Raw genomic sequence first — 23,754 nt, 5'->3', positions numbered from 1 at the left:
TCCAATCACTGAACGTCACTTTCAATCCCTTATTTGCATAACTATCTACAGTATCCCCCTGCTGGCTCAGGGTGAGAACTTCAGTACATAACAGCTATGATGTAGGAATGCAGGAGTTGGTGAATTATGACACAACACAAATGCTAACACTTAAGACAAAAGCCACAGAACTGCAGCTGCAGCATATGAGAAGAGACCACAATGCTTCTTTTAAACAGTGGGGAAAGACAGAAAAAGAAACATTTCTGTGGCACCATTTACAACATTGTACGGAGGTCAGTGTTGTTATCTTCATGTTGCAGGTCAGAGGCCGAGAAGGGGGTAAGTTCACCTAAAGCCACCTACTGAATTTCCAGCAGCAGTGACATTTGAACTGGAGCTTATGATTATTTTGGTTCAAAGCTTCGCCTCTTTGCAGCTCTTCCCTAAGAATGCAAAATTCTGCCAAAGCTGTGAAATATGATTTGAGAAGTGAAGAGGGAGAGAGGAATGTGTGCACCTCTAGCAAAACAGGCCAGCAGCACGGATGCCTTTATTGGACGAAAATGAAGATCAGTGAGGTCAAAGGGCCATTTTATCACATCGCAGTTGTCTTTTTACAATAATGGGGAAGGTGAGAAGTTGAGTTGCACAGGTGCTGTATCCAGATGATTGCTTCAGATACACTCCTTTTTAGTCTTCGAATTATTGCCAGAGTTCATGATCCCACAATGCATTTCTTTCTCCACCTAACTACTTACTAAACCACCTTAAATTGTTCCAAATGAGACCGTGAACTCTGGAGAGGTGGATATTCCCGCCCCTGCCAACCATAAGAAGTGTCTCCGTTGATACAGTTAATTCCACATGAGTTTGTCCCCTCAGAAAAGAGGGGGAGGAATTGCTATGTGGTACTGATATTTATTGTTCTTCAGCAATGTTAAAATCTTTTGGCAATAATCAAGCTCACAGGGGGAAGGGAAAGCCTGTAGTTAATTATTAAAATGCTGCCTTAGTTATTGCAGCATGTCAGAAACCACTGGATTTTCAGAGTTGGGAAACTTAATTCCTTTAAAACAGAATACAGAGTGCTAGGGAAAAAATCAGTATAATATTTAGTTTGTTTGTAAAATAGATGGCTGATAAACATCAGAATAGCCAATTGGTGTACAAAAAAAGTAATCATATAAGGCAATAACAGCATTAGGAACATAATAAAACAAATTTCTGACATTTTTGCAATGCTTGTAATGGACCCCTGACCATTAGGTCCAGTCGTGACCAACTCTGGGGTTGCGGCACTCATCTCGCTTTATTGGCCAAGGGAGCCGGCGTACAGTTTCCGGGTCATGTGGCCAGCATGACTAAGCCGCTTTTGGCCAATGAGAGCAGCACACGGAAACGCTGTTTGCCTTCCCGCCGGAGCGGTTCCTATTTATCTACTGGCATTTTGAGGTGCTTTCGAACTGCTAGGTTGGCAGGAGCAGGGACCAAGCAACGGGAGCTCACCTGTCGCGGGGATTCGAACTGCCTGACCTTCCGATTGGCAAGCCCTAGGCTCTGTGGTTTAACCCACAGCGCCACCTGCGTCCCTTATTTGCAATGCTGGATGTAGACAAATTGACTGAATTGGCCCACATGGGTGAACTTCCCACACATTGGGGAGTTAATTCCTGTTTTCTGTGCAGAAAAGTTATAAAGAAGCCAATCCAGCTACTCTACACCTACTGTTACATAGGTCATCAGGTATGGAGCAGATGAGTGTGACTTGGGGAAAATTCCAGTGGGAGACCTGGCAGGCCAAATTGGGCCCACAAGCCAGAGGTTTTCCCATCTCTGCCTTAACAGAATACAACCCTCCGGGTTTTCATCTTTGTATACCCAGGAAAGCTTTGCGCCATTGAATCAATCCAGGTCATATTTCTTCACATCACTGCAAGGTGCCTGCAGACCTGAGAGTGCCAGATGGCTCAATGAAGCAACTGGAACTATAAGGGAAAGTTTGAAGGCATAAACTTTAATCATAATTTTAAATTTTTGATCATGTTTTTTCACCCTCTGTGTTAACACTTATGACTAGACAGGAACCGTAAAAAAAGAGAGGATAAAGACTTTTAATCCTTCATATTCTATCCGTCTGTTGTTTAAATGAGACAAGTCAATCCAATTGTTCAGGTGCCACTCTTGAAAACGAAAGGCTTTAGTAGTGATTCAAGGCTGAATCATTGGTGCATATTGTATCAAAATGGCCTTAGTTCAGCGCTTAGTAGGTAAGAGTATAATAAGAGGGCTTTTTTATCACAGCATTTCCCATTAGCACATCTTGATCCAGCAGATGTTTTCAGCGGTATAACAAATGTTTCAGTCTGAGGTTCAACAGCAGGAGAATAAGGGCAGGCAGATCTAGAAAGCTGATTCTCCTCCCAAACTGATGGACAGTCATAGCAGAGTGACATTTTCAAGCAAAGAAGCTTCTGTTCTAGATCAGGCCAAGGAACCATCTTGTCCAGCATCCCCTTTCCCCCAGTGGGCATCCTCCCCCCTACCCCTTAATGTACACAGAATCATAGAATCATTCCCCCCCCCCCCTGATGCTAGGTGTTTTCTCCCTATGTATTGTTTGTGGTTGATAGGAAATTTCTACGAGGTATTTAGTGTGGTTGTTTTATGATGGGTGTCTTAACATAGTTGTGCACCCCTCTGGGCTCCACAAAAGGACAGAGGCATGATGGTGATATCAATATCAGAATGGTAAGGAACCTTTACTTAAGTGGAGTCTCTGACATGCAGTGCTTGTCTTCTGTTTTGGTTGATAACATACAGGCTGAAGTATTTTAATCAACAGCATCTAGAGCCGCTTGTCAAAACTGTCTGGAAATTTCCAACTTTTACAGAATGCAGCCATCAGGTTGTTAACTGCCATGAATATATCACTCCAGTATTACAAGATCCTTCTGTGTCTTTCGTTATGGGCTCTGTTCAAAGTGCTGTTTTTGACCTTTGAAAGTTTAAATGGCTTGGGGACAGGCTGCCTTCTGCTGCATAAGCCTACTTGTCAGCTGTGGTCATATTCAGATGCCCACTCTGGCTGCCCTTGCTATCAGGAGACACCTGCTGAATTTGAACTTATCAAGCCAGTTGATTGATTTTGTTTAGGTTTGAATTGAGGCAATGGTTTCCTGGCCCACTACAGGAGCTAACTAACTCCCCAGTGCTGTGATAGTTTTGTTATTATCGCTGCTGTTGAGAACTGTCACTTTGCTTATCTTATACTGCATACACACCATGTAATTGAGGCACACCCCACTCCCACAATCCTGAGAACTATAGTTTACCTCTCAAACATCTACAGTTCTCAGCACCGTAGCAAACTACAGTTGCCAGGATTATTTGGGGGAAGCTATAAGGTTCGTATGTCGCTACAATATTTACCTGGAATTGTCACAAGCAATGCTTATTGCATTTGGTTGCCATTTGGCCCCATTGCTTTCTCCCTGCGTTTTCTCCCTGCATACCAGGGAATGGGGAGGATGGGGAACCTGAGGCTCCCCAGATGTTGTCAGTCTTAGTCAGCAGGATCAAATGTTATGGATGATGAGAGCTGAGGTCCAGCAACATTTGGAGGGCGACAGATGCTCCTTCCATGCTTTATTCCTGTTATACACTTACCTACCAGTTGACAATGACATTTGCATTTGATGAAGTGGACTTTAGTCCACAAAGGCTTGTGCCATAATATACATGCTAGTTTTTAAGGTGGCAAAAGCCTTAACAATTTTTAAAAATCACTGTCAGTATCATTATTTCATTTGCTCCAAGGAGCTCAAAGTGGTATACATAGTTCTTCCCATCTCCACTTTATCATTTCAACCACCCTGTGAGGTAGGCTAGGTAGAGATAATTCTCTCCTTAAATATGTTGATCTGGCACCCTCACCCTTATCCTTCTGGCACCTGGTAAAGTCCATTCTGCTTCTTTTGCTTTTAATAGTATTTAAGGCCCTTCTATGTGGTTTGTACCTGTAGTTTTTGTTTGCTTTCTGCCTTTCCTCCTGCTGTTTTAATAGTTTAACAAGGGATGCTCTACTTTTATAGCGTATTCTGTAATGTTTACTTGCCCTTGTTTTGGAAGCCACCTTCAGGGCTGTTTAAACTCACATTCTGTTATCTGCCTGTTCTGAAACATTGGTAGCTATGCCCAAAGTCCCCCCCCCAACATTTGCAGCTGGAAATATTTTTAATTTTGAATGCAAAGGCTCAGAGCAACCTTATTTTCTCACCCATTTGCATCACATCTAATGATTAAATATTGACATGGCTGCCTTCGGAAGCATGTTTCACTCCCTGAGGCTAAATATCAAAGGCTATTCTTGTATCAGGCCAGCAATTAGTCTCAAATGTATAAAAAGGAGAAAAATAATATTGAGTAGATACTGCCAGAGGGAACTCTATTTCTAAGTCATTTATTATCGTTCTTTTTGCACCTACTTCCTGGTTATTATTACTGATAATTTCCAGCATTTTACTAGTATAGAGTGTATGAGATTAGCAGAATGCCGCCTTTTCCAGCCCAGTAACACTATTAAATAGCACTAGAGATAAGGTAAACGTAGCGACCAGGGGGCTGAAAGGCACTCTCCCAATGCTGTACTCTGGACTCAGTCCTGAATGTAGGGTTGGAACCACTGTAATAGTGTCCCCAATTCCCAATCCCTGGAGCCAGTCTAGGAGGATACCATGGGCGATGGTATCAAATGCCGACGAGAGATTAAGGAGGAGGAGCAAGGTTGTACCCCCTCTTGTCTTGCTGTCTGAAAAGGTCATCCATCGGGGCAACCAAGGTTGACTCAGTTCTGTGGCCAGGCCTGAACCCAGATTGGAATAGATCTAAATAATCTGTGTTGGAGGACACAGAATGGTTGCAGATGATGTTATAGCATCACCCTGGAGGAAAACAGGTCGGTATCTGAAGGAATAACAAATGATGCTTTTCCTTCATAGTAAGAAAGTCTCTTCTCTCATATTTCTTACTGCTTTTCATTTGAAAAGTAAATTAAGAGTTAGAGAAAGCATTGTAAATGCCTTTCTTTGTGTTGATTTTGACCTTACAGCTCTGCAATCCATGATTACTAAGAGACTTTTTCCAAAACATGGTGGACAGAGGGATTCACCTGTGTAATCCAGTGGTTTTCAACCAGTGTTTGAAAAGGGGTGAGGGGCTGCTGGCTCTGCAAGCAAGGGGTGACATAACTGGGCTCCTGAGCCCCACAGGGGTGCCGCAGAAAGAATGTAGCTGGTCAAGGGAGCCATGGACCCCAAAAGGTTTAAAACCTCTGGCCTAATCTACAAAAAGTATTGCTTAAATTAACCTTACAATCCGAGCTTGCCTCTCCTGTTGTTTGGCAAAAAATGCAAAGCTGAGAGCCGAAATCCACATTGAATATGTTCTCTTCCTTTCATGGGATGCAAGAAAAGCTTGTCTCTATTCCCTTCCTAAATGAATCTCTCTGTGTGCCTAACAAGCCTTGCCAATTTTGTCCCCTGGAGGCGGAACCCCATCTGCTAAACCAGAGACTACTAATTCAAAGTGTTAGCTCTCATCTCACATGAAATTTTAATGAAGTTAAACTGGAATCTCTTCTCTGCCCCTGAACACCAACCGATCAACTTCCTTGATTGTGCTCTAAGAATATCAATATTCGGTGGTGCAAAGAAAGACTTTCCAAGAGCTGGGGCTATCAAGGTGTCTCCTAAAGTGTTGTTAGTTCATATGTTCTGAAACAATTGGCCTCTGATTTGTATTTGTGAGAGTCAAGCACCACTCTGGCAGTGTGATTTTAGGCATGTCTGCTCATAAGTAAACCTGGGTTCAGTGGACCTTACTGGTACATGTGCATAGAACTGCAGCCTGATTGGCTGAGAGCAAGAATGTGGACCCTGATGTGATACCCTCCAGATGTTGCTCCCATCAGTCCTGACAACTACCTGTGCTGGCTGGGGTGATGGGAGTTGGTGTCCAACAACACCTGGAGGGCCAGAGGTTTCCAATTTCTAACTTGGAAGAAGGGTGAGATGAAAATGTGACTTAATATAGAAACTGTCTTTTTTAGCAGAGTCTATTCTCTGAGGAACAGAATTTGCTCTTGCATTCAGGTGAGCATATTGCATTCCTGCTGATTTCCCAAATGCTCCCCCTTTCATCTCTCTGAAAGAGATCTGAAGGCAAAATTGAACTGGAAACATGGAACAATATTCTTCTCCCTGTAAACGTACAGAAGATAACCAAATGACAGCGACAGAAGCCAGGAACGCAAATAATACATGTGATATATATCCCAAAGAGAAGCACTTTGAAATCCCAATTGGTTTCCACAGCAATGCTTATAGGCTCCTCCAGACAGCCAACGTATTGAGCAATTCATCCTGATTTGCTTTCACAATCCTTGTGCAGACGGTGGATTATGGAGCATTTGTTCCAATTCCCTGGTATGAGCTTGAATCACTCCCACAAAATACTGTCTGGTGGTGACCTAACCCCCCCCCCCCCCGAAATCTTTAGGACTTGATACTTTTCTTAGATGTGTAAGATTTATAAACGAAACCTACAGTTTGGGAAGAGGGATGCGGGTGGCGCTGTGGTCTGAACCACTGAGCCTTGGGCTTGCCAATCAGGTCAGCGGTTCAAATCCCTGTGAGGGGGTGAGCTCCCGTTGCTCAGTCCCAGCTCCTGCCAACCTAGCAGTTCAAAAGCATGCCCCTCCCCCAAAGTGCAAGTAGATTAATAGGTACCACTCCAGCAGGAAGGCAAACAGCATTTCCATGCGCTGGTGTCCTGTTCCGTTGTGCCAGAAGTGGCTTAGTCATGCTAGCCACATGACCTGGAAAAACTGTCTGCGGAGCGGACAAACGCCAGCTTCCGCAGCCAGTAAAGCGAGATGAGCGCCGCACCCCAGATTCGTTCGCAACTGGACTTAACTGTCAGGGGTCGCTTTACCTTTACAGTTTGGGAGCAGAAGGAAAAAGTGAAAGCTTCTCATAAGAAGCTAAATTGGGGATAGCCAGCACAGAGGCCTCAGATGTTTACAACTCCTATAATCTCAGCTGGGGTTTATGGAAATCGTAGTTCAAAACACCTGAACAGTTGGATACCCCAGAGCAAAATGTGTGTGTGCACGCATACGCCAGGTTGCAACCCAGAGCCTGGAACTGGATTACTGAGAAATGACTGAGGAAGTGGGAGAGAAGCAGCTGTCTTCCCATCTCTAGCGCTGCAGCAAGTGGGATTCCAAGTTGGCAGGTATAGTGGATGAAATGAATCGACACAGGGCTAGCTGAGGCTGCTTTCTTACATCCCGTTGTCTTGAAGCTGTACTTCAAACGCTTGGGCTGCCTGCAATGCTACTCAGCACCAGCAACATCTGAAAATGTTGCTCTGGTGACTATAGCGAGGAATGCATTGTTCTGTATTCAGGAAAGGTGAGCAGTTTTGCTCAGAGCTACTTGTAAAGAATTACAGGCAGCGTAATGGTCTGACTATTAAAGCCCAGGAATTTGGCACCATCGTGCAACAAGCTAGTAACATAAAAGATAACGGCAACTGTAATCTACAACTGCCTGCAGCTTCACGGTCTGCAGCTTATGATATATGGCTCTGCTCTATAGTTTGAAGGATGATGTTTTGGCACTGCGGCCACACACAGCACTTGCTCGAGGATAGCAGATGCTGCCCGTGTGTTCACAAAGGAAGGCTTTTGCATAGCCACCCAGGGCTTCTTGGGAGGAAGGTGCAGGATATAAATTTCATAAATAAATAGCCATCATTGGGAAAGCTTCCACCATGAACAAAGACATGCACTAAAAAGAAACAGCGGCAGAATTTTTCCCATTCAAAATAGGAGACGGTTAGTCAACCCATCACATTGGCAAAGTCTGCCCCTTGCCTTTTTTTTTTTTTAATCCACAAGCCCCTGGTCTTCATTACAGTGAAGTATGTGCTGAATAACCCCCCTGTGGCTTGCTCCCTGTGCTTCTTACCAGTATTTTGGCTTCTGCAGAGGAAACCCTTTATTAAGATGATGTTCAGAACAGAAGAATGATTGGCAGCAGGGGACTGGTATGGGGTGCTGGGTGGAGTCAGAGTGAGTGACAGGCGGAGTCAATTGATAGAGATAATTGGAGAGTGGAGAATGACGCAAAAGAGGAATTAGCAGAGTGTTAGGGAGAGCAGTGAGCTGAGTCAGAGTGGTGTTAGAGCTGCTGAAGAGAAGAGACAAGCATGCCAGGTTATGACAGCATAATTCTTTGTTATTCTATATTAAAAGTCCACTTGCTTGGATGGCGCTCCATCCAAAATTATTTACCAATTTTAAATTTATGAATGTATTCTGGTCTGGGGGATTCAAAGTTAGCAGATCTCACTCGACATACTGATTTTGAATTGCAGCCAATAAAGAAAAAACTCTATGTAAAGGGTAGGTGGTGACAGCAGGTTGCTCTGGGAAATATTAGGGGAAGTCTGGTCTGGGCCAACTGAGGGCCTTGTAGGAGACTCCTGGAATGCCACAGTGCTGTAGCTTCTGAACCATCCAAGCCATCCCTGGTTTTTAAAGACAGTGATACCCTGCAGAGCAGCCCCCATTCCCAAGCAACTTGAATAGGGCTCAAATAAGTGACTGATCCAATGCTGCCCTCTGCTGGTGAATTGGAGCTGCACAACAGAAATTTTTGCAAGGGTTGGGGACTCGGTAATAGTTTGTATTCAGCTGCATTACAGATTAAACACTGCAGACAGAACCTCTCCTCCCATCACCTTTCAGCCAGTTCTCATATTCCCCTGCTGGCCATCAAGTGCTCAGCTGTCAAGAAAGAGATGCTTCTGTAAATCAACCCAATGGCATTTTTCCTGACCAGATTTCAGAACTAACACACTAATCCAATTTATATCAGTAATTACTGAGAGAGAGAGAAATGAGAATATGAACGTTCACCTTACAGGCTACAGTTTTGGCTTATGCCTTGACATTTCAAGGGCTGCAATGCACTCTTTAACCAGCTGGGTTGCTTCCTTAGCTGTACCCTGGTGCACGGAAAATCCACCGCCCCCATGTCCGTAATTGTGCACCACCAGAAGCTTTCCACTGCCTCGAACCAGTGTCTCTTTCTGGACTCTCACGGCTGACCTGGATGGCCTCAGGCCCACCCTCACCTTTATATCCTGAGCTGCCTGAAGGGATGGCTCAAGAGCACAACATCGGCCAAATATGTCTTTGCTGGTACTGGGATCTGGAGACAGCTTCCAGTTGCCTTTTTGCCGTGTCCCACCTAACGTTATGTTGTGTATCCCTGGGTAGATGTAGGTTAATCCATCGCCGTCCCGAATGAAATGTGTTACCCAAGGGGCCTTGACCTTGAGAACCTGACCTCTGACGGGGTGTATCTCGAGGTCACCCACGAGCTTCCTGGAGCCAATGCCAGAGCAATTCACTATGATGTCATAGTCACTCCGCAGCTCCCATAGGTCTTTGATTTTTCTAGCATGCACCTGGCCCCCATTTCTTTTCAGCCTGCAAAGAAAAAAACATCAAGAGGTGAAATCATTCTCTATCAGTGTGAATGTTTTGCCTGACTGTTACGCAGGCCAAGGATATAAGATAATTTAGATGGTCTTTGACTAGTATGAAATAGAAAGATGGAAAGAAAAAAACAGAAAGGTTCCAATATGCAATCCAGATAATCTCATTTTCTCATAATCTCATAATCTCAAAGAAATTTTCTCATAATCTCATAATTTGGATTTGGATTTGATATCCCGCCTTTCACTCCCTTTAAGGAGTGTCAAAGTGGCTAGCATTCTCCTTTCCCTTCCTCCCCCACAACAAACACTGTGTGAGGTGAGTGGGGCTGAGAGACTTCAAAGAAGTGTGACTGGACCAAGGTCACCCAGCAGCTGCATGTGGAGGAGTGGAGACGCAAACCCGGTTCCCCAGATTATGAGACTACTGCTCTTAACCACTACACCACACTGGCTCTCAATCTCAAAGAAACTGTTGAGAAGAAACACCAGTGAAGAGATTGAAAAACCTTATGGAACAGAATTGTACACAAGTCAAATGGGATCCATTTGTTTAGGGAAGTTTTTAACGTTTGAAGTTTTATTCTGTTTTTAGTCTTCTGTTCGGAGCCGCCCAGAGTGACTGGGGAAACCCAGCCAGATGGGCGGGGTATAAATATTAAAATCAATTAACAATTAAAATTAAAGCATGCATTTATAGACATAATGCTGAGTATATCCTATCTCCTTCAGCTATCAGTTCATAGCCACCAGTTCAGTCAAGAGATAAAGTATCCATTCAAACTGTAGAATATCTCATTTATGTAAAGATTCAGGTAGGTAGCCGTGTTGGTCTGATGCAGTCAAAATATATTTAAAAATTGACCAGTAAGAGACCAACTAAGTTTGTTCTTGGTATAAGCTTTCGTGTGCATGCACATTTCTTCAGATACACACTTCTTCATTTATGTAAAGTTAGCGGAACAAAAATCCAAAAGTGTGGCTGCTGTGTGCGTGTTTTGGTAAGTCCCAATGACTCTACAATCTAAGCAGGAAAAATATGCAATTTGGAAAGAATAACAAAGGGCTGAACAAGTGGGAAATGTACAACTAATCACAGGTTAGGTGGTCTCCTTCATTCTCCGGCAAAGAGCAGTTTTTCCAGGGATCAGGAAAAGTGCTGAGTCAAGATCCAAAGTATCATGCAATTAGTTTTGTGCACCCACAAGAACTTTAGACTTCTGTTTCTTGCACAGTTGCCCACCAATCCACATGTCAATTATGGAACTGAGGAGACTTTCAGAGCTGTTCGTGATGTGGTGCTGGAGATTGCTGTTCAGAAAAACAGAAGTTTTTTTGTTTTGTTTTTAACCCACTGCGCAAGCTTCTGCTACTTAAAGCAGAAGCTTGCCTGCACAATCCTACTGATGATTCCCACTCCTCTGTTTTAATTCCCACGAGTCTGTATTACATAAGAAGCTGAGCTGCATTGCCTGCCTGTTTGCTCTCTGTTTGCCCAAATTGAGGTGGTGGTGGTGTGTAAAGACCTATACAGATTGAGACTCAGGAATTTGAAGGAGCTCCTCTCTCACCATCTGCCAGCCCAAGCCTTAAGATTTATATGAAAGGCCCTGCCTGCAGCTCTATTGACAGTGGTGGTTCATGGTATGATGGCACAGAACAAGACCTTCTCTCTTGTGGCTCTACAACTGTGGAACTCTCCCCCATGGATGATAAAGCTTCCCACCCCCCGTCACCAGCCTCCTGCCATCACATAAAGATATGTACTTTTTTCTTCAGGTCTTTGGAGCTAATGAATTGATTTTCAGCAGATGGATTGGTTGTTTTTATTATCATTATTGGTTTTGTTTGACATTAAAGTATCAATATAACATTGTGCACCACCTGTGAACCTGCAGGTTGAAGTGCGGGTTATAAACACTATAAATCATCATCATCATCATCATCATCATCATCAAAAATGCACTGAACAAAGTCAGAGAACAGAGCTTTGAGGGAGGCTGCATATCACAGGGGTGTTTTGTGCTCTTACAAAACATCTGTTCAGTTGCAAACATATGTGCTAGGCTGGCAATAAAAGGACACAGAAACCCACATAGATCAAAATTACAGGAAACTGCTCATTGTGTCCATCCTTGAAAAAGCAAAAGCACATTTCCCATCTACCTCTACCAGAAAATAATGCATCCCAGTGTCAGGCTAAAGCAGGATACAAGAGCTGATGGACATTAAGTTGGCCCTCGGTTTATGCTGAAATCTCACTTGTCTGTGCCGCACCAATGCATCCTCACAGGTGAGCAAAATTCTTTTTAAAAAAATCATGACCCTCTTGTGCCTTCAACAAATCAGTTGTTTATGGGACATGCCCCCTCTCAGTGGCAATCCTTTTTGTTTTCCCAGGTTTTTTTTTTCATTTTAGTTTTTTTTTAAGCTATTGCAATGTTTATGCAGCTGAAAATTATGCTGCCGTGGAACTGAATGCATCAGAAGGTGGTAGACTCTTAATTCCTTTGGTCTGAAGAAGAGGCTGGCTGGCTGCTCATCATTTATGCTGCAGCTGCATCTCCTGAATTGGAAGTGGCTTTGAGGTCACTCCCAATTTAATGTTCTGAAGTTTGTTGTGACAGCCGAAAAGTAGCCGACGTGCCCCAATCAAAACTCTTCTTGCCTACAGAAGTGGCTCGTGGGTTCCAGCCAAGTGCTTATGATTGATTCTCTTTTTGTATCTTTTGATGAACAGCACCATAAATAGTGCTCAGGGCACTTGAGGGTACACAATAAATTACACATCTAATAGACACTTCCTTCTGACCCACTCAGTGGAAGAAATCTTAATCATTTGTTTCAGCTACTTGGACACCATCCTTCAAACGGGCCTATCAGCAAAACAGCATTTATTTGAGTGAGTTTTGTGCCAATGACTCGCTCTGAGGATCAGGCAGCTCCTTTGGGAAATTACAAGAGTGTAAGACAGAAATGAGGGGCAGCAGAGGCCTTTGCCCACAGGCCTGCCTGACAGATACTAAATGGATTCTGCAATTTAGTTGAGCATCGGCACCACTTTCAAGACTGTTTAAAAAATGAAACATGACAAGGCATGAGTTCCCCGTGAGGTTGCTCATATGTCAGAACAGCACACTGGAAGAATAAAGAGCACTCAGCGTGTGATTGCTTTGAAGCAAAACTGCCAGCCCATGTTGTAACATGGTGTAAGAATAGAAGTGCTATTGCATTACAACCAGGGAGCACTTTCTTAACATTTGGTCTGTGTTTCACTTTGCATCACATCACCACAATAAGAAAATGGCAGTGTGTTGAAAGCTGGGACAGGGAAGCTGTGGTCCTACAATCCCCATCATCCCTGACCAGACAAAGGACCATCACGTTCTGCTTGTGAGCATGCAGAGGCATCTGTCTGGCTGCTGGTGGAGGCAGGATGCTCAGATAGAAGGATCTTGGTCTTATCCAATAATACGGTTCTTTCATTTGTTATAGCAAGGTGTCCATTCAAACACTCATACCTTTTCTCCAGCCAAAGCAAATAGGGTGGGCAGTCACACTTCAGTGTAGTAAAGGCCTGACCACATTTGTGCTGCGGAAATTTCTTCATTTCCTGTTCAGTCATCGAGCGAAACCCCAGAACCACATCAGACCAGAATGGAGGTTTCTCTTCAGGAATGGTTTTAAAGATCTGCCAGCTCATAGACATGAAAGGGGGGGGGGGGGGAGGAACGTAAAACACACAGCCATTCTGTTCTGTTACATTTCTTGGAAAATCATTATCTAAAAACAAAATTATTTCATATAATTGTGGTTGGGGGGTTTTTTGGGGAGGGGTAGTTCCGTGTTCCTGCTACACCTGTTCCTAAGATGTATTTCCCCCCATAACCAAACTAGGGCCTTTGTAAAGTCCACAAGCTGGGCTTAGTGGCAACAGTCCTCTCCTGCTGTTGCTCTACTGCTTTTAATACGAAGTTGTTAAACAGCCACCATGATGAATAGCCATTGGGAGACCAGTCCCAAATAAATTTCTACCATTCATTCATGATACCAAAACATGTGCTTATGTGACAGTGGGGGGGGGGCGGAATAAATACCACACTGGGAACAGCATGTCCCAAGGGTTCCATTTAGGATGTTATTGTCATAGAATTGCATGGGGGGAGTATTTGTTTTTGCTTGTTATTATGGTATGTATTTTCATTTTCTACAAGAAAGAAGATTCCACCTAAACATTAGGAAGAACTTCCTGACAGTAAGAGCTGTTCGACAGTGGAATTTGCTGCCAAGGAGTGTGGTGGAGTCTCCTTCTTTGGAGGTCTTTAAGCAGAGGCTTGAAAACCATATGTCAGGAGTGCTCTGATGGTGTTTCCTGCTTGGCAGGGGGTTGGACTCGATGGCCCTTGTGGTCTCTTCCAACTCTATGATTCTATGATTCTATGTTTTTATATTGCAAACCACCTTGTGATATTGGGATGAAGGGTGGTATAGAAATTTAAATAATCATCATCATCATCATAGAATCATAGAGTTGGAAGGGACCTCAAGAGTCACCTAGCTCAACCCTCTGCAATGCAGGAATCTCAAGTAAAGCATCCATGACAGATGGCCATCCAACCTCTGTTAAAAATCTCCAATGAAGGAGAGTCTACCGCCTCCCTAGGGAGTTTGTTAGTGCCACTGCTGAACGCCTCTTACTGTGAGAAAGTTCTTCCTGATGTTTGGTCAGAATTTCCTTTCTTGTAACTTGAAGCCATTGGTTCAGGTCCTACTCACCCTCCACAGCAGGAGAAAACCAACTTGCTCCATGTGACACCGTTTTAGATATTTGAAGGTAGCTATCATATCTCCTCTCAGACTCCTCTTTTTCAGGCTAAACATACCCAGCTCCTTCAACTGTTCCTCATAAGGCTTGGTTTCCAGACCCTTGATCATGCCCTCCTCTGCACGTGTTCCAGCTTGTAAATGTCCATCTTAAATTGTGGCGTCCAAAACCGGACACAGTATTCAGTAATACTAGTAATTCATGAGCGCATATTGGTTTTGTCTCTTCCCCTTTCTAAAACATGGCCACAAAATACAATTCCAATGCATGCATTTTTATGTGCTTATTGTATTTATAGCCCACCTTTCTTCCTCAAGTCAGTGTACATTGGGTTCCTACCCAGACAGTCACACAGGCACTGTCCAGACCTTCACTGCTTTATGTGCCTTGGACTCTGCTTGGCCAACAGGCTTGCCTATCCCTCTGCTTTTAGTAAGCATAGTACAGCCTTCCTTATTTACCCAGAGACCAAATGAATCCCAGCCTCTGAAGCTTCTGAGGAATTACAGATTACTGACAGGTAGTCAAAGGTCTCCTTAAACCACTGCTTCTGTTGATGATCCGGTGTGTCTGCACAGCAGAAAGAAAACACATTTTAAATGTTTTAAATTTATAGTTTCATATCTCTATTCTCCATACTCAGCGAAACATCTAGAATACAATGGAGCTTGATGGTAGTTTGATTTGTAATCTAGTCTTGCAAAGTGATTGCTGCTTCTTCCTGTAAAATACGGACTACCTTCATACGTAGTTGAACGGATATATTTTCCAGCTTCTATGATGTATGTAACATGGCCAAATAAACAATGCAAATATTTCTGCCTGGAAGCAAAGTGTACATACAGAGTCCAGAACAGGGAAGAGTCTGCATGCAGCAATGGGGGTACTATGACAGGCACTGTGTACTCTTTGGATGGAGTTTTGGAATGACCCTAGCCTGGCAATATTACAAAGAATGTTAGTAGCTTATTGAGTGGGTGCAAGTGCAATGTGTAATATTTTAGATTTGCTACTTTTTCTCCTTATAGAACTACTGTAAAGAGAGAGAGAGACGTACAGTTGATGCTAAACATATGTGGAGGTTATGTTCCAGGGATAATGCATAAAGCCAAAATCGTGAATAAAACACACTCTCCCTGCATCTCTGAACGTGATCCCAAGGTGAGTGCAATGGTGGGAGGGATCCTTTTTGGCCAGGTACATAAAGCTGGATTTGCACAAGTTAAATGTGTGTAAATTATGAATCAACTGTACAAGCACCTCAATTTGGCAACAGCAGCATTCATTTCACAGCAACCACTTCAGTGTTTTGTTGCTCGTGGTGCACTGATCCACTTGTCATGGAATCAGCCCTGAAAACAACAGTTACCCCTCTCTGAAGCCTGTTTTGGGAGCTGATTGTAAACACAGAAAATCATCTGGAGGATGCTGAAGACGCACCTCTTTACCTTCGCTTTTGACACTTGAGGCATATATGTTAAGGACCCACCTTATTTTTATTGTTGTGAGTTGCTTAAAACCATTTTTAATATTGTGTTTTAATGTTGTAACCCACCCTGGGACCTTAGGGAGAAGGGCGGAAAACAAATAAATACATAACGTAAAAATCTATGCCTATTTACATTTTGCATCTTAGGAAGGAAATTCCACTCACCTGGGTAAATATGAGGAATGAGCATCCCAGCAGCTACATCACTTGTTGTATTGGGGGTAAACCTGTCAGCAATGACAGTTACGCTGCAGTCTGAGACAGATTCCGAAATGCAAACAGCAGTAGAGAGGCCAATGAGCCCTGCACCAATGACTGCAATCTTTGCCTTGGCCATGTTCTGTTATGAGAAATGGAAGAAGAAGGGGGGGGGGTGAAAATAAAATTCTAAAGACAAAACAAGGATTTCTTATATAACGATTTTTAAAAAATAATAATCTAAGAATACTTTTTTTAAAAAATCTGTCCATTGTGGAACAAGATATGGAGGGCTCTTAATTCATAGATATTTTAAGAGGGATTAGCATAGGGCACCTTACCCATGCACTTGATTGAATAGGTTCTTCTGGAAATAAAGCTTAAGAGGTATCATTCAGCTTCATTGACAGCACCTGGCACTTTTGGGCAGTTTCTTGGATCCCAGCCACCTGGCAGGGTCCATTAGTCTGGATGCCTTTTCACTCAGCTACAGGCTTCCTTAGCAGTGGCTGACAGCCTTCTTAATTTCCTACTATGCCTCACAGCAATGGTACACTAGGGTTATGGAGGGACTTAAAAGGGTCGCTCACTGTTGTCGCTGCAAGATAAGCCCTGGCCAGAGGTGTAACAATGCAGACTGGGACCCACTGGAGAGGACTTTGCTGAAGGCCCTTTCAAAACTACAGCAGCTCTGCCACTGTTTAAATAACAAAGTAAAGAGAAGAGGGAGTATGCAAGCAAGCACAATTTCTTCTCTAAACTAAAACACAGCCAATTAGCCAGTCATTCCTTTGAGTGGAACAAAAGGTCAACATGAAACTGCACAATGTCCAACTACACATCTGCAAACAGTGTCTGCAAAAGACACCATCTGTGAAGAAGAGAAAGTCACCCCAAAGCATGGGGCAACATCAATATATTGTGTCTTTGACAGTCCTGGCAGAATGCAGAGATTTTGTATTCATAGCATATTCATATTCATCGAATCTTCTGTTGCTTTCATAGCCACAGCATTCATGTTGGAACAGTTTATGGATCAACAAGTACTTAAAAAAAAAATCTAGTAGAGAGTGGCCTTCGTACCCTGCTTTAATACATCTTAGGTTTTGAACTTCCTTTGAACTTTGCGCATGACAAGTAGAATTTGGTTGATAATTCCCCAAAGTTTATTTCTGATAAAAGAGTACCAATGGAAAGAACAAGTATTTGGTGTGTTTTTTTCCTTCTAGGAAACAGCAACAGCATGATTGAGATCAATATTTTCTCAAAATATTTTGGCATTTCAGTTCTCCCCAGCCTGACTTTTGAAAAATCAAATGAGGAAAACTTTAGTAGATCTGGTTCCTTTGTTTAAATCTTCCATAACATGTTTTAGGTGCTGGTTTATTTTAGATTGAATTCCTGCTTACCATTGCATTCTGATATTTTGTGTCTTTTTTTCTTTTATGGTGGGGAAGGCCACCATGCTCCTTAGAGCTATGCTGTGCTTTCTCTATAATACAGATATATTAAGGAAGAGGGAGGTCATTCAACCTTCCCAGTGAGCATACATAATTTATCAGAGGCAAGGGCTCTGACACTTTTTCCTAATATGAACTGAGTTTACAGTATTCCATTTCTTTAATCTGCATGTATTCTTCTCTCTCTCTCTCTCTCTCTCCCTCTCCTGTCCAGTCCAACAACAAAACAAAACAAAATTCTAATGAATGCACAACAGAGCCACTCTTATGATGAATGAATATGATCCAATGTTTACTGCTTGCAGTCAAAGGCCAACACACAGAATAGAGGTAAAAGGGGAAATGTCTGAAACAGACATACAATGTGTACAATTAAACTACCAGTTCACAGTTCATCATACAAAGCATGATATAAATAGCAGCTAATAACAACTTCCTAAGGTTTCTAGCTGTTTAGTTTGGTGAACCAACTTTGCAATTTACCTACACATTATTTTTTAAAACCTGCACAGATTTTTGTGTTTGTTTATATGTGTATTGCAGTTGCAAAGATCAAGTCAAAGTGGAAATATTTCTGCCCTTCCACAGAATAGAGAAGACACCTCCATCAACAAAACACATTTCAATATATGTACTGTAAAATGTTTGGCACTGAAAAACATGAACATTCGATGCCTTATAAAATTAGGAAATAAGATTTTTTTTAAAAGTTTTTCACACTTGTACTGCACGCTTCATCTAATGAACTCAGGGCTGCATACATGGGATCAAGCCCATTTTACTGTCAGATTACGGTATACTGGGCTTGAGATTTGGTGGGTTTCATGGTTGAGTAAGGTCTGTCCAGCAAAATTCTGTCCACTAATGCTATGGAGTATATCACACAGTTTTATACTGGTCCAAAAATAACAAGAACCCTGCAGCATATTAAAGCCTAATATAGCTTTTGTAGAGGTGTGCTGCAGTGGATTCCAGTCCATGAAAGTTTGTGCAGTTCTAAATCTGATAATCTTTCAAGGTGCCACAAGACTTTGCTGCTTATGCTGCAAAAGACTTAACGTTGCTACCCCTTTTGAGGTTACAATGGTCCAGTAGGCTGAGGAACTAAGGAAACAAGGGTTTTGCCACCGAGTCGTCTTTTGCAAAGGGATCAAATACTTATTTCACTCATTCTAATGCACATCAGTCTCTGACTTTTGTCTTCTGGGTTTCTGGGGGTTTTCCTGTTGTTATTCTGTCTCTCACAGCTACAGTAAACCTACCATTAAAATTATGGACTGGTCATTTCTTCGTTAGGGGGCAAACGGGAAAATTTAGCAGGGGATCAAATACTTTCCCCCCCTCACTGTACTAGTCCCAGCCCCTGCCGTTTGTGAAGCACCCTTTTAAACGGGGCTCGATTTTTGTTCAGAAACGTTGCAAAAAACACGATTTGACAAATGATCTCTGACCAGTCAAAAACGCGTCAGTATTTTCAGCAAACTGCATAGAATGCGGATAAGAGCAGGAGCTATGAAGTGGGATAGCATTAAAATAAAAAATAAAAATCCACAAAGTTCTCTGCCTTCTCCTTTCTCCAAGAACCGGCTTTATAATAATATGTAGGTTCACAGCGTACATTTCCTACATGGCTCTACATTTACTTGGATAGACGGACTAGAGGAGTTCACGGGTTTTCCCGCTCGTTCTGACGAGCCCCGGACAACTGCGGAAGAGAGGCTTAAAAATACCTTTCCTTTCAAAAGAATCCGGACCCTTTTCGACAAAGTGGCGCTTCCCCACCAAAGGTTTCCAGGCCACGGACGCGACCATTAGAAGGGGACGGAGGGGAAACGCAGGCTCGGAGGGCGGAGCAATCGCCAGAAGACGGCTCTGCTCGTTCCCGATTGGTCAGCAGCGGCGAGTTTCGGCGACTTCACGGGCTCGAGGGTGGCCCGTTTCGTGCTCCCTCCCGCCGAGCCTCGCTCCTTGCAACTAGGCGTCTCCCGCTGGTGTTTTGGATTCGCCCGACTGGATCCCTGTCGCGGAGTGTCCATGGTTCCTTCAAGGGAGACTGCTTCAGTTGTCTCGTTGCATGATTTTAATTGGTGCTACTGAGCAACATAGCTGTCAACTTTTCCCTTTTTTTAAGGGAAATTCCATTCTTCCGAATAGGATTCCTCGTAAGAAAAGCGAAAAGTTGACAGCTATGCTGGGCAACGAAGTCAAAATAGGAGTAGCAAGGTGAAATATTAAAGCAGAGGCAGTTTATTCATGGCCGGATTATAATGGTTGCAATTGGAATAATTGCGCCAGGGCTTATGCCTGCAAGGGACCCAGGGAATGTTTCACGCTCTTGTGTGTCAGTCTCCAGGCGGGGAGTAAACTACAGTTCCCGAGATTCGGGTGTGCAGCCATGAGTTTTAAATGTATGGTGTAGCTGTTACATTCAGGTTTCCATTACCTCTCAGAGGGAAATCTGTTAAAGCTCCTCTCTTCAGACATGTCTATCAGAGCTTCTGCCAAAGGTTTGTATATATGAGTGGGCCAACCCAAATGGCCACTCCACTCGACATTTCTAGCAAACGTATGGAAGGAGGCTTTGACTGAACCCCCCCCCCCTTTGGAGGGAATCTCCCTTTGAATGAGAGCATCCTAATAATTTGTATTGTTTGTGGACTGCCGCCTCTCCCAAGCTGGCAGTGAGTCACAAAACATATTAGCATGCAGTTCAAAAAAAATTAGTGGTTGCAAATGCAACGTGCAGAAAATGATTATTTGGTACAGTCTCTTGCCAAAATGATACAATATGATTAGATGTGTCGCATATGGTCACAGTGCAACATAGATTTAAGTACTGTGCTGGATCGTGGCCAAAATTCATATTTGCTTTATGATCAGAATGTTTCAAGTTGCTGGTTATATTGAATATATTTTATGTTTATTTTTATATCTTTAGGGACAACTATTTACATGAAGGCTGTTCCAGGTGGGTAAAGAGGTTTATGCCATGTGTAGATGTAGGATTCCTCAGAAGCTGGGAAGAGCAAATTAATACTCCATATATCTGGGTCCTTGGTTATGTATGCAATAGCTCTTTTCCAGAAATGTAGGAAGCCCTTCCTTATACCTTATTTCTTGTTGGAAGGGAATCCAATGCGGGCACTCTCTTTCATCAATGGTCAAATCATCACTTTGCACTTTGGAAGCAATTAGCTGCATAGTACATGTGTAAATTTGTTTTCAGTCAAAACAAATCCTCATATTTCCCAGTGACTTACCATAGCAGGTAGAATGTTAAGAGCTGCTGCTGATTTTTCAGATGTATGGAGGCAGCCCCTGGAAGCACCCATTCATTGCCTGGATAAGGTTTCAGGTTCAGTCTCCATAATTTTCCACCTAGAGATCTCTGCCTAGGAACTGCTGCCAGCTGGAGAATGGGAATGTCTGGAAACTGCTGGCAGCCCATGAAGAAAATGCTTGGCTAGGCATGGACTAGTTATCTGAGCAGGGGCAGCTTATCCCATTTCACTACCTGAGGATAAACAGGAATTGCCAGCCCCTGGTTCCTCCCACCATGCCCCACTTCTGCTGCCACTAAGCTCCAGTTCTCTCTGAACTAAGCAGGAGCTGAGGTGTTCCTCCAGAAGTTGCCACTCACTTGGCTTTTCCACCCAGGGGCAGGGAAGACAAGTGGCAATGTTGTGCTCCAGAATGCCTCCCTCTCTGTAGTGGAAGCGGTGGGGTGGGAAGAGAACTGCCTCTTTCAGTTCCACCACCTGAGGTGGGTGCATCACCTCACATCATGGGTGGGCCAGCTCTGTTTCTGACAGTCAGCATAAGGCAACTGCTCAGCTTATTGTATATCTGCATGTATAGATATATAACACCACCAGGATTTTTTAAACTATAAAACCCCCTTAAAATACATAGCTTGCTCTGACATATTTTGTTAATTATAAATAAATTTTTAAAATACAATGTTATCACTGTCACAGTTAGTGGTACATAGATTTACACATTGGACAATCATTTATGTCTGTTCCTTCATAGAAAAAACAAACACATTCATTTTCTATAAGTAAAATAGTATCTGGGTTCTGAGGGCGTAAGATGTTTGTCACTTGATTTCACTGCCATATTTTCAGTTATTGGATGGCATCACTACTCCATAAATCCATATTCTTATGAAACCCAATCTTGTGAAAGAGAACATGTGTTCCAGGAAAAACCATAGCTCTCCTCTTCACACACTGTTACAAGATATCCTCATGATGTTAGTAGAGACACACATTAGCTACTGCAAAATGGAGTTGTCTGGCTGCTGATTGAAATGGCACTTCCTCCTTTGCTATCTGACCATCTTTTTCCCTGCCAAAAGTGATATTTGTCAGTCCTGGTTTTTGGGGTTGGTGGGAAAGGTCACCCCTTGCCTGAGGGGAGGCCTGCAGCCTATGGCTGCCAGTGTATGTTGGTGCTTTCCTGCTGGTTGTCTCACAGTAGTCTTTACAGGTGGAAGCACTGAGAGCACTTCTTTCTGACTTAACACTACTGTAATGCATTGTGCATAGGGAGAGGTGTGAACATTGCATTTAGTGACATAATCAGGGCATTTTATCATCACATGTTGATTAATGGCTTAATTGCTTTTCTAATGTGGGGATGTCATTCACCACCAACATTATGATTGGTGGATGGCAACAGGGTTGCTCAGAACAATGCAGGAGTGATTGTCTGTTTCATTACACTGCCTCTTGTTTTTCTTGCTGTTCTTTGGCTTTCACCTTTGCTGCTGAGAACACATGGTGGCATTAATGAATTGCCCTGCCAGTCGTGAAACATTTATTTCAAGGGAGGGGCACCCATGGCCCTCCTGATATTGTTGGACTCCAACTCCTACCTGCCTCAACTAGCAGAGCCAATGGTCAGAAATGATGTGAGTTGTAGTACAACATCTAGAAGGGGCAACCCAGACAGATGGGTGGGATATAAATAATAAAATTGTTGTTGTTATTAAGGTCCAGCCCAAGTACCAAGTATCAAGGCAGGGCAATACATGTTGCACCCAAGGATAACTGAGGATGCCAAAGATTTCTGTTGTTAAAATAAGAAACTGTATATAGTTGGCCTACACACACACACACCTTTCCAGAACCACAGTCTTTATCCCCTAGCCTTTGAAAGGGCTGACATGGACAAAATGGGGCATATGAGAAATGGCGAGTCTCAATCACTGGAGTCAGGAGGGTTCAAGAATCAGGGAGGGAGAAGGGGGTGTTGGTGGGTAGGAAGTCAAAGTACAGTGGTACCTCTGGATGTGAACGAGATCTGTTCCAGAGCCCCGTTTGCATCCTGAGTAGAGCGTAACTCGCGAGTGTGCGTCTGCACGTGTGCGGGTCGTGATTGCCACTACTGTGCATGTGCGTGACATAATTTTGAGCGTCTGCGCATGCGCGAGCAGCGAAACCCGGAAGTAACGTGTTCCGTTACTTCCAGGTCGCCACGGAGCATAACCTGAAAACGCTCAACCTTAAGCATATTTAACCCAAGGTATGACTGTATTCTCTAGAGCAGTGGTTCCCAATTGGTGGTCTGTGGACCCCAGGGAGTCTGCATAACCTACCCAGGGGTTCAGTAGTACCATTCATCTAACAAAAACTACCATAGAGATATCAAAAATTTCAAAAGTAAGGGGGGGGGTCATAGCTTGGCTTTCAAAAAATGGGGTCTGCAGTACTTAGCGTGGTGCCAGCGTGGTGTAGTGGTTAAGAGCGGTAGACTTGTAATCTGGGGAACCGGGTTCGCATCTCCGCTCCTCCACATGCAGCTGCTGGGTGACCTTGGGCCAGTCACACTTCTTTGAAGTCTCTCAGCCCCACTCACCTCACAGAGTGTTTGTTGTGGGGGAGGAAGGGAAAGGAGATTGTTAGCCGCTTTGAGACTCCTTCGGGTAGTGATAAGGCGGGATATCAAATCCAAACTCTTCTTCTTCTTAGCTAATTAGGAACCACTGCCTAGTGGTCTCAATATTAGAGTTTGCTGTTGTTGTTCAAGGAAATAAGTGTTTCCTTTAATGCTGCCTCAGAAATATGTTGTAGCATACATTTTGCACAGTTGAGCTTTTGCAGTTTCACACAAGGGTTTCTGCTTCTTTGCTAACTTTACCTTAGTCCACTTGCTTCCCTGCACAGTGAAACACCCATGAACAAGAAGCTTGCAAGCATTTGCTAGAGGTTCAGAATGTGAAGGAGTTG

At 43.3% G+C, this 23,754-nt stretch overlaps 1 protein-coding gene and 1 long non-coding RNA gene across 4 annotated transcripts; one reads left to right on the top strand and one right to left on the bottom strand.

Annotated features, from left to right (window-relative positions):
• The first annotated feature begins 1,391 nt into the window (after nt 1-1,391).
• LOC310674517 lies at nt 1,392-18,222 on the top strand. 2 transcript variants are annotated; one of them, XR_014509625.1, is made up of 3 exons: nt 1,392-1,987; nt 15,403-15,535; nt 17,736-18,222. It is a non-coding gene; the product is annotated as an uncharacterized lncRNA (long non-coding RNA). The 2 variants fall into 2 exon arrangements; XR_014509626.1 differs by lacking the exon at nt 17,736-18,222 and adding an exon at nt 16,011-16,123.
• DDO (D-aspartate oxidase) lies at nt 8,712-19,399 on the bottom strand. 2 transcript variants are annotated; one of them, XM_083433776.1, is made up of 5 exons: nt 19,252-19,399; nt 16,029-16,203; nt 14,836-14,944; nt 13,071-13,247; nt 8,712-9,541 (listed from the first exon to the last, which is right to left on the bottom strand). In XM_083433776.1, the coding sequence occupies exons 2-5, from the start codon at nt 16,198-16,200 to the stop codon at nt 8,974-8,976; spliced, it is 1,026 nt and encodes a 341-aa protein (XP_083289902.1). In that variant the 5' UTR covers nt 16,201-16,203; nt 19,252-19,399; the 3' UTR covers nt 8,712-8,973. The 2 variants fall into 2 exon arrangements, with proteins under 2 accessions (XP_083289902.1, XP_083289903.1); XM_083433777.1 differs by lacking the exon at nt 19,252-19,399 and adding an exon at nt 19,165-19,185.
• Nucleotides 19,400-23,754: the final 4,355 nt, after the last annotated feature.

The sequence above is a fragment of the Podarcis tiliguerta genome (genome assembly GCF_965153285.1).
Source record: "Podarcis tiliguerta genome assembly, chromosome: 3".
NCBI classification, from domain to species: Eukaryota; Metazoa; Chordata; class Lepidosauria; order Squamata; family Lacertidae; genus Podarcis; species Podarcis tiliguerta.
This window is presented reverse-complemented; position numbering and strand designations above follow the sequence as displayed.